Source organism: Lucilia cuprina, chromosome 3, assembly GCF_022045245.1.
Source record: "Lucilia cuprina isolate Lc7/37 chromosome 3, ASM2204524v1, whole genome shotgun sequence".
Classification (NCBI taxonomy): domain Eukaryota; kingdom Metazoa; phylum Arthropoda; class Insecta; order Diptera; family Calliphoridae; genus Lucilia; species Lucilia cuprina.
The window spans coordinates 30,141,271-30,161,160 of NC_060951.1; the positions used below are offsets into that span (position 1 = coordinate 30,141,271).

Here is a 19,890-nt window from a genome sequence, read left to right on the forward strand (position 1 = left end):
TTCTAGATCAGACTGTATTATGAACTATAGATTAATCTAGATAAATAAAACGATATATCAACCTATAATCTGGATAAGAAGACAATTATTTATTCTGAAATATTATAGATCTAGCTATACCTAGTTGAACTATAGATCAGTCCATAGTTTAAAAAAAAGTCTAGACTATAGTTCAGTCAACAGTCTAGACCATAGCTCAGTCTAAAGTATGAATCATAACATAATTGAAAGCTACTGATATTTTGTGTACTTTCTGTCAAAAGTTGTTATTGTTTACTTGCTTTGACTGTTAACTGCTTAGGCCTGGTCAACACTAATTGAAAGCTACTGATATTTTGTGTACTTTCTGTCAAAAGTTGTTATTGTTTACTTGCTTTGACTGTTAATTGCTTAGGCCTGGTCCACACTAGGAAACTTTTGTTGAGAAATTTTTTCTTAATTCTCTTTTAAAGTTTCCTTAATGTCCACATATAGAAACTTTTGTGTTCTTTTTTTGATTATTTGAATTGTTAGCTGAGTCCATAAGCAAAATGCCAGGGTGTCCCACGTTGTTTTAAAGGAAATCCTCCAAGTCGACCTATATCTTCATATAGGAAGCTGAAAACCTTTAAACCCTTAAGTTAAATGGTACTCCACCAGTAAATTTGAAGAGTTTTAATGGTCTCCACCAGGGTGTAAACAGTTGAGGTTTAATGCTCTCCACCAAGTTATAAACGTTTGAGTATTCTATGGTCTCCACCAACAACATATAACTTTGAACATTTATATGAAGAAATACACTACACTACAGTGCGAGCGAGACGCAAAACTGTCAAAAGCCAGGCAACAAACACAAGCCTAAACATTTCTTGCTAAAGTTTAAAGCACCTCCATTGGGCGCTTAAAATAGCAAACAAAATAAACCAATTGCGTACTCAAAACCAACTTTTGAGGATTAATTTTTAATTCCTAATCCCTAATCCTTCACCTAAAGATTGGCCCTTAAAGTTTAAATTTTAAACACAAACGTTATTGAGTACTAAGGCGTATGTAAAATATCACTCAAATATTAAATACTATTATTACTCATGCGCATCCCATTACTATTTCACTTAAAAAAAAAAAACTCATACTCTGTGGAGGTTTAATTTTTTTATTACTACTATATCATGGGTTAAATGTGTTAATTTCTAAACTAAATATTTAAAATCTTTTGTATAATATTGTGAAAAAAATAGCTAAATTTTGCATATTTTTAGATTTATAATTTGAAATTTTGAGTTTAAAGTGTGTTTTTGAGGGTAGACATCTTAATAGGTGGTTTGTCATTTGAAATTTGTTATTTATTATAATTATTATTTAAATAAATAAATATCGTTAATAAAGAAAATTGTATTGAAATTGAGTTGTGAAGATATAATAAATGAATTAAGAGCATGGGAAAGGTAAATACGAAAAAAATAATAACAAATAAATGACTGGTAAATTGTTAAATAAAAATGTGTAATCCAATTTTAACTTAGAAAAGTTTAAATTTTGTTTAATTCCTGAGCTATACATCAGATTATAGTCTGGACTATTTTTCTAACTATGGTGTAGACTATGGATAAGTAAAAAGTGTTTAATAAAGACCATATAGTCTGGACTATAGATCAGTGTATAGTCTGAACTATAGATCAGTCTATAGTCTGGACTATAGATCAGTGTATAGTCTGAACTATAGATCAGTCTATAGTCTGAGCTATAGATCAGTCTATGGTCTGGACTATAGATCAGTCTATAATCTGGACTATAGATTAGTCTATAGTCTGGACTATAGATCAGTCTATAGTCTGTACTATAGGTCAGTCTATAGTTTAGACTATAGATCAGTCTATAGTTTGGATTATAGATCAGTCTATAGTCTGGAATATAGATCAGTCTATAGTCTGGACTATAAATCAGTCTATAGTCTGGACTATAGATCAGTCTATAGTCTGGACTATAGATCAGTCTATAGTCTGGACTATAGATCAGTCTATAGTCTGGACTATAGATCAGTCTATAGTCTGGACTATAGATCAGTCTATAGTCTGGACTATAGATCAGTCTATAGTCTGGACTATAGATCAGTCTATAGTCTGGACTATAGATCAGTCTACAGTCTGGAGTATAGATCAGTCTATAGTCTGGAGTATAGATCAGTCTATAGTCTGGACTATAGATCAGCATATAGTCTGGACTATAGATCAGTATATAGTCTGGACTATAGATCAGTATGTAGTCTGGACTATAGAACAGTATATAGTCTTGATTATAGATCAGTCTATGGTCTTGACTATAAATTAGTCCATAGTCTATATATTATTCTATAGTCGGGACAATTTATTATTCTACAGTCTGGACTATAGATCAGTTATAACTATAAATCAGTCTACAGTAGAATTAAATATAGAATTAATTTAATAATTATATGTCTTGGATCCGAACAATAATTCTAAACATTAAGAATAATTTCAAATTTTGAAAAATATTATTTTAAAAAGACAAATTTCGAAATTTCAAAATACTTTGCAAAACTAAAAGGAACTATGCATTAAAACATTTGGACACCTCCTAAGCTATTCCCCTGGGAATTTTGAAGAGAATCATAAATTATTTTTATTTGAAGAAAAACTAAATAACTTCTGTAAAGTAAATTTTTTAACCTAAAATCTTAGTATAAATATTTATTTATTTAAGGGGGAGCGCCATCTATATATACTACAACATCATCATATCGCATCGTATTGTGGAGGAAATATAATAAAAAGAATAATATTATTGTTACGGCAAAAAATAAGTCTCGAGACTTTTAGCAGCAATAGCAAAGCAAAATAAAAGAAAATGATAAAGCCGAGTTGTCTCCCCAAATTCCTAATGAATGAAACACGTACGTTTAGGGTAAATAACATCTCGTTTTCTTATCTCTCTGCCGTAAACATACAAACTGACATATAGTCACATAAGGACTGGGGTAATAAACGGCAGTGTTTTTACGGGGATGCCGCGTAAAGAGAGTGTAAAAATATATAATCCCTCGTAATATATGTAGATATGTGTGTATGTTTGTGTGTATAGAGGTAGACATAAAAAAAAGTTTTTATTTCCCTTAGCTTTGTCAGGGAGTGGGTGATAAGAATCACAGGTTTGTATTTTAGTATCTATTTTTCTTTAGTTTATGATTTATGACATTTTTAATACAACCTGTTGTAAATGTTTTGTTTTATTTAAAGAAAACTAAACAATAAAAAATTTAGAAAACTTTAGTATAAGAAAACGTTGGAAAAAACTTGCATATTGTTTTCTTTTGTTTACAAAGCGTTTTTTGTTGTTTTCATCTATTTTTGGCTTGGTAACATTTAAGAAACAAACAATATTTGTTTTTGTTTTCTATAGAACTTAGTGGAATGTATGAATTTAGCTACACTTCTCAGACAAGATACTTCTAAAGAAAGTTTTATGGTTTTTAGCAATTATGAAAGGGGAATTTAGACAAGAATTATAAAGGCCAATGCAGTCTACATCTTGGTTAAGGATTCATGGATGTCCTTTGCAAAAACTTTGCAAAATTGGTCCATTAGTCGAACCCACTGAATAGAAACTAAGAGCTTATATAGATATATACATAAGTATTGGCAGAACTATAATTAAATGCTGTATATGTGTATGTGAAAAAGGAGAATTGAAATGAACTAGATCTAAACTAGAATTGAACTAGAACTGAATCTGAATTAGAACTGAACTAGAACTAACCTTGAACTGAACTAGAACTGAACTAGAACTGAACTAGAACTGAACTAGAACTGAACTAGAACTGAACTAGAACTGAACTAGAACTGAACTAGAACTGAACTAGAACTGAACTAGAACTGAACTAGAACTGAACTAGAACTGAACTAGAACTGAACTAGAACTGAACTAGAACTGAACTAGAACTGAACTAGAACTGAAATAGAACTGAACTAGAACTGAACTAGAACTGAACTAGAACTGAATCAGAACTGAACTAGAACTGACCTAGATTTAAGCTATAGCTAAACTAGAACTGAAATAGAATTGAACTAGATTTAAACTAGAACTGACAGTTTCGATTGTCTAAAAATTTTAAAACATTTTTTTATTTTTACAAACATTTTGCTTTTGAATTTTGATTCATATATTTCAACATGAGTATTTTTTAAACAAATTTTTGCTAAAATAAAAGTTTTAAGTTTTGCTGTTGATCTCAAAACATTTTTAGTTCAACTGAAATTAAAAAATAATTGTTATAGTTTAATTTAGTATTTTTCAAAATAAAATGTTAGATTTATAAATGACCTATTTTTAGATTTTGTTCTTTTGGCATTTACACAACTACGTAGTTTTTTAATTTTAATCTAATATTTCTAGAAAAACTCGTGAAAAGATTTATACTTTCAATCCTCTCCTAAAGATATGGCCAAAGAAATACGAGAAGTTTAAAAATGGTGACATTTACGAGAAAAACGTATCAAGAATTTTGTTTATCTATAAATTTATGTGTTCTCTTAAAAACGTTACGAAAAATATAACCCTTTATAAATATTCGAGCAAAAATAGGATTTAAATGGGATTAAATAATATCGCACATAAAATGGCTTTTAAATAAATTGTTAAGTTGTTAGTTAAACAATATCTACGTAATTGTTGTGTTGTTAGGTGTAGATGTATAGATCATTAAATAAAAATTTATATTTTTCTATTTAAGTCGATTATGTGATACCCTAGATGAGATGTCTAGTCTATAGTCTAGTCTATAGTCTAGTCTATAGTCTAGTCTATAGTTTAGTCTATAGTCTAGTCTATAGTCTAGTCTATAGTCTAGTCTATAGTCTAGTCTATAGTCTAGTCTATAGTCTAGTCTATAGTCTAGTCTATAGTCTAGTCTATAGTCTAGTCTATAGTCTAGTCTATAGTCTAGTCTATAGTCTAGTCTATAGTCTAGTCTATAGTCTAGTCTATATTCTAGTCTATAGTCTAGTCTATAGTCTAGTCTATAGTCTAGTCTATAGTAAATTCTATAGTCTAGTCTATAGTAAATTCTATAATCTATAGTCTATTCTATAGTCTATTCTATAGTCTATTCTATAGTCTATTCTATAGTCTATTCTATAGTCTATTCTACAGTCTATTCTATAGTCTAGTTTATAGTCTAGTTTATAGTCTATTCTATAGTCTATTCTATAGTCTAGTCTATAGTCTAGTCTATAGTCTAGTCTATAGTCTAGTCTATAGTCTAGTCTATAGTCTAGTCTATAGTCTAGTCTATAGTCTAGTCTATAGTCTAGTCTATAGTCTAGTCTATAGTCTAGTCTATAGTCTAGTCTATAGTCTAGTCTATAGTCTGGTCTATAGTCCAGTCTATAGTCTAGTCTATAGTCTAATTTATAGTCTAATCTATAGTATAGACAAGACTGTTGCATCCTAGTAGGGTATTTAAACATCTTTTTAATAATGTACAGACCCCCGTTTTGTTCTTATGATAAATGTTAAGAACAAGTAGTACATACTAGAATACATACACATACGTACTTATAACACATACATTCATATCTAATATTTTAATAATTTTATTACTATTTTTGTGATAAATTGTCTGTTTACAATATTTTTCTATTTGACACACACACAGACGAAAAGTATCTAGCATTTTGCGCTCAATATCTGTATCTGTGTGTAGATGAGATTTTGATTTCATTTGCAAAAAGAAAGAAAGAAAAAAACAGCAACAAACAATTTTGCTTTCTACAAAATTGGACTATAAAACTGTATTATTTGTCACTTTGAAGATCAGTTAGTTTAGATGTGAAGAACCAAGAAGTGTGGCTTAAATAACACACAAAACGAGTGAGAAAATTAGTTAATTGCTAATTGAAATTTTTCGCCAAATAAAAAAAATAACAAAAAAAATTTTAGAAATTGTTTAACAAAACCAAAAAAGGATGTGCTGTTAAATTACAAAAACAAAATAATAATTTTAACAAAAAAAAAAATTCCCTAAAATTAAAGAGGCTGATTTTTGTATTTTTTTAAATTTACTTTAAATTTAGAAAATTAAGTTAAACTATTTATTATAAAAGATTTTTTTATTAAAAGAAAAAGTGTAAAAGAAATTAGAATTTTTTGTTAAAAAATGTGTGAATTTAAAGATAAACTAGACAGCGTGGCTGGTAAGTAATTTATAGAGTTTTATTTAAATAAATTTAATTATCAAATTAATTTATTTGAAACAAAAAAATAAAAACAAGTGTTAAAAAATCTTAGAATCTAAAAAGGCTTGGTTCCAATTTGTATTTCTAAATATTTTTCAATAAAAGTATTCTCTAGTTGTTTATTAAACTTTATGATAGAAACTCATTTGACAGGGTGTGGAAATTTTATCAATATTATATAAAATATCATCAATAACTAAAATTCTTGATTCCTTTCATCAATATTGAGCTTTTCTTGAAATAAATCGAACATCAAATATTTTAAGAAATGTCTTGTTCTCATATCTAAAATTTCGTTTTTGTCAAATAAAGGCGCGAACCCAAATGTTTCAGAAATTTTTTGACATAAATATCCGCTTCAACTAAAAGTGTAAATATTATTACAGAATTTTGTTTTCATTATAAATATTTAACGAAAAAATTTGATAAAACAAAAGTTCTTACACAATTATCTTTTGCAAAAACAAAAAATTTGTTTAGTTTTTTTAATAAATTTTTCAAAAAATTAAAGGAAATTTAATAAATATTGGAACATATTTTTCAACATTAAACTTTAGATAAAACTATAGTCGAGAGTTTGCTTCAGACTATAGTGGAAATTATAGTTAATACTATAAATATGACTATAGCACAGACTTTAGTTGAGACTTAGATAAGACTAGACTTTAGTCCAAACACTAGATAACATTATAAATAGTCCAAACTATAGTCCGCAAACCATGGCTATGGTCCATGGACTTTAATTTATACTAAAGTGCAGACTTTAGACAAAATTGTTTTACGAACTTTTGACTAGATTTTGGTTGAGAATATATGTAGACTCAAATTATGTATATATACTTCATATTATAGTCTCAACTATAGACTATATACTAAAAATTAGACTATAGTTCAGACTTCAGTTAAGACTATAAACCACATTTTAGATGAGAATATAGTCTAGACTTTTGTTGAGATTATGGCACTAGATAATACTTTAAAATAGACTTTCAATGAGAATATAGACTACAAGTTGAGTCCACACTTTAGATGAGATTATGAAATTTTAATACGATCTTTTTATTAGATTTTAGTTGAGACTAAAATCATGATAATAATTTATTTCATATTATAGTCTTAACTAAAGACTATATTCTACAAATTAGACTATAATTCGGTCACGGTTAAGGTCACATTTTTGATGAGAATATAGTCCAGACTTTTGTTAAGACTATGGCACTCGATAAGACTTAAAACTAAATGTTCAATGAGACTATAGACTACAAGTTTAAACTATAGTCCAGATTTTAGATAAGATTATAATACAGAATGATGTTTTGTTTATACTACAGAATTAGATTGGACTAAATAAGACTATATTCCGACTTTAGTTAAGACTTTAGACCATATTTTAGATACGAATATAGTCCAGACTTTTGTTGAGACTATTGCACTAGATAAGACTTAAAACTAGACTTTTGATGAGACTATAGACTACAAGTTTAGACTATAGTCCAGACTTTAGATGAGATTATAATACAGAATGAAGTTTTGTTTGTAGTACAGACTTTAGATTGGACCTAATAAGACTATATTACAGACTATAAACTAGACAAGGTTTTAGACAGCCTATTGACTAGCTTTGGTGGAAATGACTATGGACTCAATTTGGTCAAAAATATTCCATATTATAGTCTAGACTACACACTAAAAATCCGACTATAGTCTTAACTTAGTTAAGATTATAGTCTAGACTTAAGATTAAAATCCAGAATTAAGTTAAGATTATAATCCAGACTTTAGATTGGACTTTAGGCCTGCATGTAAATAAGACTACAAACTTGACTTTAGATGTAAATATTTACAAAAAATCAGACTATTTTCCAGACTTTAGTTCAGTTTTAGTCCAGACAGTAGATAAGTCTATAGCCTAAAGAATAGACTACCAACAACACTACGGTCCAGACTTCATTTCAGACTATGCTATAGTCTATATATATAGCACTACAAATCAGACTATATTTCAGACTTAAGTTAAGACTACAGACCAGACTTTAGGTGACTATAGACTACGAACTTTAGACTACAAAACACTACTATAAAGCAGAACTAATTTGAGAAAACAATGCAGACTTTAGATTAAACTGTATTCATGACTTTAGCCTAGACTACAGCCCACAAACTGGACTTTGTTTGAGACTATATTTCCGAAATAGAATGAGACTGTATTTCAGTCCATGCTATAGACCTAAACCATACTGTACTACTATTACTAAGTAAAATTCCATAACAAAAATAGAAATTTCCTTGGAACACAACACTTTAACATCTTTACATTATCAACTTTACAAAAATAACAAAAGAAAAAAAAAACGCAAAGAAATTTATTGATTTTAATAAAAAAATCGGAAAATCAAACATTATCATGAATAAATTAATAACACCACACACGATTAAGTCTCAGTTTTATAAGATCAGACCACGGGAATTAAAAAAAATAAAAACAATATAAATTTCGACAAAATTTAAAAATTTTGTTAAATTTTTAATTAAAAACAGTGAATAATGGAAGATTTAGAAAAATTATTAAATCGTAAATATTTATTGTGTTTAATAAACAATTTGCTACAAATGTTGTTTTAATAATTATTAAAAAATTAATAAAATATTTTACTTTTTTAATTTAGTTATTACAAAAAAAATATTATAATAAATGTTCTCTTTAAAATATTTTATAAAATTCCATTCATTTGTGTCAAAATAATATTTGTTCCTATTTCCTTATACATGTTCATTATTGAATTTATTTAAAGCCTGTCTCCAAGTTCATTTAAACAATAACAAATGTTGAAAATAATAAAAAAAATCTTCCACAAATTAATTTGTTTTCATATTTTTCCAGAAATATCTGTCTTCATCTTCAATTATTATAATAAAAGAGTATTGTTATTGTATTTTTTTTAAATTTTCGCTATATCAATTAAAAAAGTCAACAAATTTATTGCAATACTGTTATTGTTTTTCCACAAATACTTATATAAATTATAATATTTATAATCCGATTTGTTGTGATAAATTAATTGTAATAAACACTAAAGATTTTAATTGCTCTTGTGAATAGTTTTGGGGGTCAATTTTAAATTGAAAAGAAATGATGCAAATAATTTAAATAAGAAATCAGAATGTTCCATTCTAGTTCAGTTTTAGTTAAGTTCTAGTTCAGTTCTAGTTCAGTTCTAGTTAAGTTCTAGTTCAGTTCTAGTTCAGTTCTAGTTCAGTTCTAGTTCAGTTCTAGTTCAGTTCTAGTTCAGTTCTAGTTCAGTTCTAGTTCAGTTCTAGTTCAGTTCTAGTTCAGTTCTAGTTCAGTTCTAGTTCAGTTCTAGTTCAATTCTAGTTCAGTTCTAGTTCAGTTCTAGTTCAGTTCTAGTTCAGTTCTAGTTCAGTTCTAGTTCAGTTCTAGTTCAGTTCTAGTTCAGTTCTAGTTCAGCTCTAGTTCAGTTCTAGTTCAGTTCTAGTTCAGTTCTAGTTCAGTTCTAGTTCAGTTCTAGTTCAGTTCTAGTTCAGTTCTAGTTCAGTTCTAGTTCAGTTCTAGTTCAGTTCTAGTTCAGTTCTAGTTCAGTTCTAGTTCAGTTCTAGTTCAGTTCTAGTACAGTTCTAGTTAAGTTCTAGTTTAGTTCTAGTTTAGTTCTAGTTTAGTTCTAGTTTAGTTCTATTTTAGTTCTAGTTCAGTTCTAGTTCAGTTCTAGTTCAGTTCTAGTTCTAGTTTAGTTCTAGTTCAGTTCTAGTTCAGTTCTAGTTCAGTTCTAGTTCAAGTTCAGTTCTAGTTCAGTTCTAGTTCAGTTCTAGTTCAGTTCTAGTTCAGTTCTAGTTCAGTTCTAGTTCAGTTCTAGTTCAGTTCTAGTTCAGTTCTAGTTCAGTTCTAGTTCAGTTCTAGTTCAGTTCTAGTTCAGTTCTAGTTCAGTTCTAGTTCAGTTCTAGTTCAGTTCTAGTACAGTTCTAGTTAAGTTCTAGTTTAGTTCTAGTTTAGTTCTAGTTTAGTTCTAGTTTAGTTCTATTTTAGTTCTAGTTCAGTTCTAGTTCAGTTCTAGTTCAGTTCTAGTTCTAGTTTAGTTCTAGTTCAGTTCTAGTTCAGTTCTAGTTCTAGTTCAGTTCTAGTTCAGTTCTAGTTCAGTTCTAGTTCAGTTCTAGTTCAGTTCTAGTTCAGTTCTAGTTCAGTTCTAGTTCAGTTCTAGTTCAGTTCTAGTTCAGTTCTAGTTCAGTTCTAGTTCAGTTCTAGTTCAGTTCTAGTTCAGTTCTAGTTCAGTTCTAGTTCAGTTCTAGTTCAGTTCTAGTTCAGTTCTAGTTCAGTTCTAGTTCAGTTCTAGTTCAGTTCTAGTTCAGTTCTTGTTCAGTTCTAGTTTAGTTTTAGTTTAGTTCAGTTCTAGGTTAAAATTTTAGACGAGACTATAGTCTAAACTTTAGACAAGAATGTAACCCCCATTATCCACATTAGTTCAGAAAAAGAGGAGACTAGTCTAAAGTCTCCTCTTTTTCTGAACTAAATTCTTGTCGATAATGGGGGCTACATTATTGCCTAATGTTTAGACTATAGTCTCGTCTAAAATTTTAACCTAGAACTGAATTCTCCGATATTTCCGATACTATAGATCAGACTAAGTAGAAACAAGGCAATAGAGAAATTACACATTTTTTTAATTTATCGCTTGTGGTTTGGATTCTGTTTGGAAAAAATTCATATTTATAGATTGTTATCAAAATTTGTTGTTTACCCATTTGGTACATTTTTATAATTAAATTATAATTACAATAAAAAACCGTACATACATGTATGTTGTTTTTTTGTTATTATGTTTAAAAAAATCTTAACTTCTTGAAATGCGTTATCTTACGCTGTAAAAATCTTCATAGTATCTGGGTTTTCAGATACTATGAATCATTCATTCATTCATAATATATCATGTGTGTTAACTACTAGCGTCTGCAGGGAAGTTGTACGATTTTTATGTATATTAGAGTATAAACAAAATATTGCAGTAAATTTGCAAATATTTAATTTATAAATTAACTAAGTGTATGTATAAATTAATTTATAAACTTTTGTTTATTTATTTTGACAGATGAAAAAGCAAAGCATACAGTGGCTACCATAGAGGGTGGCAATGTTGTGGCTGGACAACCGGAACTTAGTAAGGGTACGGAGTATTTTGAAAAGGCCTTAGAATTGACTAGTAAGTTAATGAGTTAAATAATCTCTAATAATTATATAATATTTTTGTTTTTCTTTGTGTTTTTTTTTTAGCTTTTGGCAAATTTAATTACATTATTATCTTTATATCCGGTCTCATACTTGCCAATGTTTTGCTGGAAACTTTGGCCATTAGTTTTGTTTTACCCGTCTCCGCCTGTGATATTAACTTATCGATTCAGGAACGTGGCATAATGAGTGCCATTGGTTTTGCTGGTATTATTTTTAGTTCCCACTTATGGGGCTTTTTAGCTGACACCCAAGGCCGAAGGAAAATCATAAGACCTACTTTATTAGTAGCTTTCTGCATAACATTCTTATCCAGTTTTTCTAATGACTTTTGGACTTTGGTTATTTTAAGATTCCTTAATGGTTTTTGGTAAGTTTTAATACTTTTCTTAACTGTTTTCCATATTTAAATTATATTCTATTTTCCTTTTAGTGTTTCTGGTGGTTCTGCCACTGTTTATGCTTATTTGGGCGAGTTTCATACACAAAAGAATCGTGCTCGTGCCATTATGGGAGCTGCTTTTATTTTTGGATTGGGTGCCATGCTTATGCCCGCCATTGCCTGGCTGTTCATTAATCAGGAATGGCGTTTTGCTTTACCATTTTTGGGCATTACCTACAAACCCTGGCGTTTGTTTATGGTAATTTGTGGTATTCCTGGTCTCATTTGCGGTTTGAGTTTATTCAAAATTCCCGAAAGTCCCAAGTACTATTTGGGCCAGGGTAAAGAAGATAAAGCTTTGGAGATTTTAAAAGATATTTATCATATGAATACAGGAAAGCCAAGAGATTCTTATCCGGTATGTTGGTTAATTAACATTGTTACTTTCATAACTGACTCTTTGAATTGGAAACGACGCTCAAACTCAAGTTTGAGAGTCTGGACTATTCTATAGTCCAGACTATAGACTATTCTATAGTCCAGACTATAGACTATTCTATAGTCCAGACTATAGACTATTCTATAGTCCAGACTATAGACTATTCTATAGTCCAGACTATAGACTATAGTCCAGACTAGAATAGTCTATAGTCCAGACTATAGACTATTCTATATTCCAGACTATAGACTATTCTATAGTCAAGACTATAGACTATTAAATAGTCCAGACTATAGACTATTCTATAGTCCAGACTATAGACTATTCTACAGTCCAGACTATAGACTATTCTATAGTCCAGACTATAGACTATTCTATAGTCCAGACTATAGACTATTCTATAGTTCATACTATAGACTATTCTATAGTCCAGACTATAGACTATTCTATAGTCCAGACTATAAAAGTACAGTCTATGGTTCAGACTATAGTGGAGAATACATTACATACTATAGTTAAAAATATAGTCCAGATTATAAGGCTGGCTTTAGCTTCAAAATCTGGTACACTGAATGACATTATCAATTTTAAAAATATGGACCAAATTCAAGAAATTTCCTAACTATATAATCTGATATTATAAAGTCTCTTACTAAAAACTTAATTACTTTATGATTAATACTTACCTTTATAATCTCTTATTTCCAGGTCACTCGTGTCACCGAAGATTTGGATCCCAATAGTAAACCCCGTGTTGTTGTCAATAATGATAATAGAAATGCCGCCAGCATATTACTCAGATCGATGTGGACTCAAACACAACCTCTATTCAATCGTGAATATATACGCAATACTCTGCTCATCTGTTTCATACAATTCTCGATCTTTGTCACCTCGAATGGCATGTATATGTGGTTCCCATACATTTTGAATAGTGTAGCTGAATTTATGTCGGAAAATCCTGGCAATACAACCTATATTTGTGATGTAGTCTATGCTAAACAGAAGGTGATGATGCAATTGGAATTGGCACAAAATGATGCCTCCATAGATTTTACACAAGAATGTAATGAGAAATTGGAAATCAGTACTTATAAACATTCTTTGGTTTTGGAAGTTTTATATGCTGTAGGTTTTGCTTTTATTGGAGCTATTATTAATAGAATCGGTAAACGTATTATACTTTGTAAGTATTAAGATGTTCTCTTAAAAACCTGAATCAGACAATATTAATTTTTTTTCAAATTTTCAGTCGTTTGTTTGGCCATTTGTGGTATATGTGGTGTTGCTACCATTTATGTTGATATACCCATGTTGGCTATATATTTATATGTCGTACTCTTACTTTGTGGTTTGGTTATTAATGTCTTGAGTGCTGCCACCGTGGATCTATACCCTACGCGTCTAAGGTAACCTATTTAAAATTAAATTATTTTAAATTTTTATATAATATAATGTTAATTCTTAACTTTTTTCAGAGCCATGGCAGTATGCATTTCCCTTATGATGGGTCGTTTGGGTAGTGTAGTGGGTGCTAATGTTGTAGGCGCTCTCATTACCAATCACTGTGAAGCGGCCTTTTTAACCTCTGGTATTTCCTTAATTGTTGCTGGCCTATTAGGCTTTTTGATTGCCAAAAATCCCAAGATTGTTATCGTCGATACTTCGAGACGCGCTAGTTTGGTCTCTATGACGGGGAACTAGTCTAAACGATTTTATTCACAAAAAACATGTACTTTATGTTTTTATATAAATTTTTTATTACACCTATAAGTTAATATTGAGTCAATAGTTTCCCAAAGAAAAAAAGGTACTGCATATTTAGTTTGTAGTAGTATTAGAGTAGTTAGTAAAAATTAGAATTAATCTTAAAGTCTGATTTCATCATAATTACCTGATCACTTCCTGTAATCTATAAGTCTGCATAATATATATATATATTTATTTGATATAAATATGTACTATAATAATTATTATTAATTAAATTAGTAAATAAATTAATGTTTAAAATAGAAATAATTTCTTCTTAAATTTTGTTATATTGCTTCAAATTTATGGGTCTTCATATGAAAAACAATGTTTTCACAACTATTTCTATTGAATCATAACCTCAAAATGGGATCTTGGCTTACGAATCAGACAATGTCTTTATAAAAGCGCAAATAGACCTTTAATATCTGATAGACCTCTCTAAAAAGGCGAGACCATACATAGGCATGTTAAGTCTACTATAGAGACTTTAGACAAGACTTAAGATTTCTTATCAAACTATATTTCTGATTTTGGTTGAGAATTACGACAAGACTAGTCGAAACTTTATAACAGACTATATGCAATATTCTTCAGACATTAGTCCAAATATAGTTGGAACTATCATTCAGACAAACAAATATCTATGAACCAATTTATAGCTCAAACTTTAGCTGAAACTTTAGTCGAAACTTCATAGCAAACTATACTCAGTTCATCTTTAAAATTTACAAATGCCGGGTGTATAATCGTGCCTGACTAAATACCGGAAACAGAGATTGTCGAAAACTTTGTGATAGTTGATCGTGATTGCTTCAAGGACGGAACACAAAACGATATTTGGGGTTTACATTGAAATTTCGGGAACCCAAAACAGCCAAAAGGTAATTATCAATATTAGCTGATTAGATTAAATATAGGATCGTATAGGATTGTATTCTAAGAAGCCTTAATTCTTACATCCGAATCATAGGGATATCAGCACACTCGGTAATGAAAGAGCTAGAGTACTCTAAATAAAGCAAAAGGAAATTGAGAAAATCAACCTAACGAATGTTCAACATGGAAGAGAATATTCTACAATAGCACTAGGAATAATAGAACTGAGGGTAGGAAAGCTAAAATCGGGTATAGGGCTTGGGCATCCTTGATTTAGGGTATCCGGAGAGAACATTAAATCTCACACTGAAAAAAATCCATGCCTAATATATACGAAAAATATCGTACATTGTACGAATCGTTCGTTGTTTCGCACCACGTAATATATATGAAATTGTACGAAATATTTTAGTATAATGCAAAATATTCTTGAAAAAATTAGCTGAAACTTTAGTCGAAACTTCATAGCAAACTATACTCAGTTCATCTTTAAAATTTACAAATGCCGGGTGTATAATCGTGCCTGACTAAATACCGGAAACAGAGATTGTCGAAAACTTTGTGATAGTTGATCGTGATTGCTTCAAGGACGGAACACAAAACGATATTTGGGGTTTACATTGAAATTTCGGGAACCCAAAACAGCCAAAAGGTAATTATCAATATTAGCTGATTAGATTAAATATAGGATCGTATAGGATTGTATTCTAAGAAGCCTTAATTCTTACATCCGAATCATAGGGATATCAGCACACTCGGTAATGAAAGAGCTAGAGTACTCTAAATAAAGCAAAAGGAAATTGAGAAAATCAACCTAACGAATGTTCAACATGGAAGAGAATATTCTACAATAGCACTAGGAATAATAGAACTGAGGGTAGGAAAGCTAAAATCGGGTATAGGGCTTGGGCATCCTTGATTTAGGGTATCCGGAGAGAACATTAAATCTCACACTGAAAAAAATCCATGCCTAATATATACGAAAAATATCGTACATTGTACGAATCGTTCGTTGTTTCGCACCACGTAATATATATGAAATTGTACGAAATATTTTAGTATAATGCAAAATATTCTTGAAAAAATTAAAATAAATTGAAAAAAGGGAATTTTGAATAAATATGATAAAATTTACGAAATATTAATTTTTTCAAACATTTTTGTTCATTTTTCAATAAATTTTCTAATTTTAGTTCAAAATTATTCTTCACACGAATTTTCAATTCTTTTTATGAAAATAACTCCTGAATAATATTATACTTTTTCTTAAATTTTATAAAAATGTTGTAGTTTTATTTAATCATAATATAATTAATATCATTATGTTTAATTTCGCTAAAATTTAAGAAAAAATATTACGAAAGTTTTTCGTACTTTCGTAAAAATAGAAATGGGTTTTATTAAATAATATTTCGTATTATACACGAAATTTTTGTACATATTACGAAAATAGAAGTTACGAAATTTTTTTTCGTAAAGTTAAGCATGGATTATTTTCAGTGCAGACACAAAAGTTATCATGTTGAATTATAAAATATCTTAGGAGCGTTGTTATTGCATATTTTACATATCTCAAGAACATTGGTGGAGAGTTTCGAAACATTGAACGATATCATTGACTTTAGTTGTAAACCGAAGAATTTTCTAATGACTTGAGCTACGCAGGACTTAAATTTATATTAAACTTTGAAGAAAAAAAATTACAAATTTAAAACTGAAATTCTTAATTTCGAATAGAAATTAGTATATCGAACAGAGATTTATAAATTTCGAATATAAAATTGCTCGAACGTTTTCAGACGAATGTAAAGAAATCGAAAAAAAAATAGATACAAATATCTTAGGAGTGATGTTATCGATGTTAAGAAAAAACTTTTTTTCTTAAAATCGATAACAAACAACGCACAATTTACTTTTTGAATTTCGAGTATATTCCTTTTATTGCATAAATATTTTAAATTGTTTTTGAATTTCTAGAAAAAATAGTCGTTAAACATATCTTTTAACTCACGTATATAGTTCATGTTAAATTAGTTAAATTTCATACATTAAATTTAAGTTTTTTATTTGGTTTGCATATTTTAGAATGCTATTAACCCTCATATGAATGACAAATAATTCTTAAGATACACTGAAAGAAATAAATGTTAATTAGTTTAGATTGTTTTATATTATAATTTGAAACTTAATTTTTTTTAGATAATATTTTTTTCATTACGTTTAACAAAAAATAACTTTCTAATATTTGTATTTGTGTTTATCTGTATATGTATGTTTGTAGGTTTTTAAGAATGATCTGTATATAACTATAGGCTAATTTTTACCACGCCACGCCTACATTTAGAATAAGTATTAAAAATTCGCATATCCTAAAACATGCAAGAGTTAAAGACCTTTTATATTCATAAGAATATGTTTGGACATAATGGGCGGAATGGCTATATTGGGCGTGGCACCATCCATATGTAGAAAATATTATATCTGAGAAAATAGAACAGATAAAGTCCTCAAATTTTGCCGGAATCACTTTAGTGTCAATATGATTATTTAAGGAAAATATGGGGGGCAAATTAGCAGTAAGGGGGCGTGGAACCTCTCATATGAATTGAATACAAAAATTTACTTTTCTGGAAAACTATTTGAGTAAGAATTTTAAAATTTTGCACGAAAGAACTTTAACGTCCATGTAAACATTTTGGGTAATAAATTGGTGGGCTACCAATGGGAGGGCAACTAATAGAGGTAGACGAACTTGGAGGAATGAAATCTCCCATATGAATTAAATAGAAAAAATCGTAAATAGAAAAGAAGTATTATAGCAAAAATCGTAAAATTTTGCACGAAAACTTTGAAATCAATATGGTATTGTGTTTTTTTAATTTACATTGTTTTTTGGGGGGTATCAAAGCACACTGGGTATAGTTACTATATAAAATTTAAACATTTTCTACAACCTTGACAAAGCGCAATAAACAGTGGAAAACATCTGTGCAAAATACACAAAAAATAAAATACACTGTAAAATTTCACATAAGTATGTCTGATGTTTAAAATTTTTAAAGATTTATAGAAATTTAACAAAATAAACAATTTTAAAATGAAATTCCATCAAAAGAGAGAATAAAAGTCATATGATTTATATTATTTGTGTTTAGACGACTGATTTAATACAATAACAAAGTACAAAGGAAACAGCTGTTTCACTTTTTAATTTCTGTGTGTTTAAATAAAAATACATCCCTGCAATTTGCTTGTTTTTTTAATCATTTCAAAAATACGACTGTCATATTATCCATCCATATTTTCTCTCAAGGTGTAATGGTTTCGTTAAGACGATATCAATCGTTCTCTTCTAAACAAGATTTTGACAGTTGATTTTACTTGTGTGCTCGTATGAAGGTGGCTTAACCAGTTGACGTAGGTCGGGAAAATTGTTCATTAAGTTTTTGTTAAACTATGTATACATCGGTTTTCACAGTGTATCCATTATTTATTTATAGGTCTAATTTTTATATTTGTTATCTTAAAATATAATCTTCAGGTTTATGAGATGATTATTTGTATAAAGCAAGTTTAAAAGGATTAAATAAAGTTATCAGTCAATTACGGTTAACAACATCTAGAAATTTTGTAAAGCTAATTTAACACAAAATTAGATCGTTTATTACCCTACATTGGAAGATCGGTAAGAAATATTAAAAATCTTGTGTAAATGTTATATTTTCATGATTTTTGGAAAATGAGACAATTTGATAGATTTGACACAAAATTTTAAGTTTTTGGTAAAAAGCAAGCAATTTCATCGTCAACTGTTAATTTAAGTTACTAATATCGATTTAAAAATAAACATATATCAACTCCCAAAGAACTAGTATTAGGACCAGCTATGTGAAGAGAGGAAATCTTTTATTTTCTCTTTTCTGCAGCTGATGTTCATTTAGATGACATATTAGGTTATATATTAAAGAAATTCAAGTTAAAACCCCTTTCATAAATAGGGTGTACCAAGACCAATAATACAGACTCTACTTGTTTTTCTTCGAAATATTTAGAACAGTTTTGGTACATTGTTATCTATAGAGATTTGTATCTAATATTTTAATATTTTTATAACTAGAAGTGATAAATTTTGTCTGTTTACTTTAACAGCCCTAAAATAAAAAAATATACTTTTTCTAAATATGAACTATATAACTGCATTCTTTGTTACTTTGACGAACAGTTATTGAAAATGTGCGGAACTAAAAAGAGCGTCTTATTTTAGAACGTGAAATACTGAAAAATTGTGTTTCCAAATATATAAACAAAACATACGTTTGAAAATTTAAACTACTAAACAATTTACGAATTTTTTAGAGGCTGATTTGTTTGAGAATCTCATTTATATATATATTTCAAATTAAAATATATTCTTCCTTTCTTTCGAATACATAAAATATTTTTGAAAATGTTTTTGAAAAATTTTAAATTTTGGAGTAAAAAGCCCAAAGTGGATAATATTGATGGTAAGTATTTAAAACAAGAAAAGTTTTCAGGACCACAACTGTTACAAACAATATTTTAACTTATATATATCGAGCTAAGAATCCTTTTAAGTGATCCTTTTAACTTCGATTCTCACGATTTATTTTAACTGATAAACGCATAACCGTTCGATGGGCGAAATAATCCCATAAGAAGCTTCTTTATAATTTTCTTGAAAAGGAAAGCACAATAGAACAGATAGTGGTCCAGATGCATTTCTTGGTATTGAATAAAGTTTGTGTGATTTTAGAGCGATATAAAGAGACTTAAACAGTTTTTTAATTTTCTTAAATATTATTCTATGCTATATTTATATAGGCTATAGACTATACAATGGACTAGACATTTGACTAGACTATAGACTAGACTATAGACTAGACTATAGACTAGACCATAGACTAGACTATAGACTAGACTATAGACTAGACTATAGACTAGACTATAGACTAGACTA

The 19,890-nt window shown here is 28.9% G+C and overlaps 2 protein-coding genes across 3 annotated transcripts in view; both read left to right on the forward strand.

The window, feature by feature from the left end:
• Positions 1–6,037: 6,037 nt before the first annotated feature.
• LOC111679872 (synaptic vesicle glycoprotein 2A-like) lies at positions 6,038–14,294 on the forward strand. Of its 2 annotated transcripts, none has more exons than XM_023441473.2 (7): positions 6,038–6,188; positions 11,327–11,437; positions 11,509–11,833; positions 11,897–12,263; positions 12,993–13,470; positions 13,537–13,693; positions 13,763–14,294. In XM_023441473.2, exons 1-7 carry the CDS (start codon positions 6,152–6,154, stop codon positions 13,986–13,988), a joined length of 1,701 nt encoding a protein of 566 aa, XP_023297241.2. In that variant the 5' UTR covers positions 6,038–6,151; the 3' UTR covers positions 13,989–14,294. The 2 variants fall into 2 exon arrangements, with proteins under 2 accessions (XP_023297241.2, XP_046802889.1); XM_046946933.1 differs by lacking the exon at positions 6,038–6,188 and adding an exon at positions 8,650–8,802.
• A 5,002-nt stretch (positions 14,295–19,296) lies between these two features.
• Positions 19,297–19,890, forward strand: part of LOC111679874 (synaptic vesicle glycoprotein 2A-like) — an 11,344-nt gene continuing 10,750 nt past the window's right edge. Inside the window, exon 1 of the mRNA XM_023441475.2 lies at positions 19,297–19,417. Within this exon, the coding sequence (XP_023297243.1) occupies positions 19,360–19,417 (58 nt within the window). The 5' untranslated portion in view covers positions 19,297–19,359. The remainder of the gene's footprint in view (positions 19,418–19,890) is intronic.

What these genes read in the sequence shown, in the direction of transcription:
- LOC111679872 (XM_023441473.2), top strand. Translation starts at nt 6,152, where the DNA reads ATGTGTGAATTTAAAGATAAACTAGACAGCGTGGCTG. An exon ending in TAAACTAGACAGCGTGGCTG is followed by an intron (nt 6,189 to 11,326) that starts GTAAGTAATTTA and finishes TTATTTTGACAG; the next exon opens with ATGAAAAAGCAAAGCATACA. An exon ending in AGATTCCTTAATGGTTTTTG is followed by an intron (nt 11,834 to 11,896) that starts GTAAGTTTTAAT and finishes TTTTCCTTTTAG; the next exon opens with TGTTTCTGGTGGTTCTGCCA.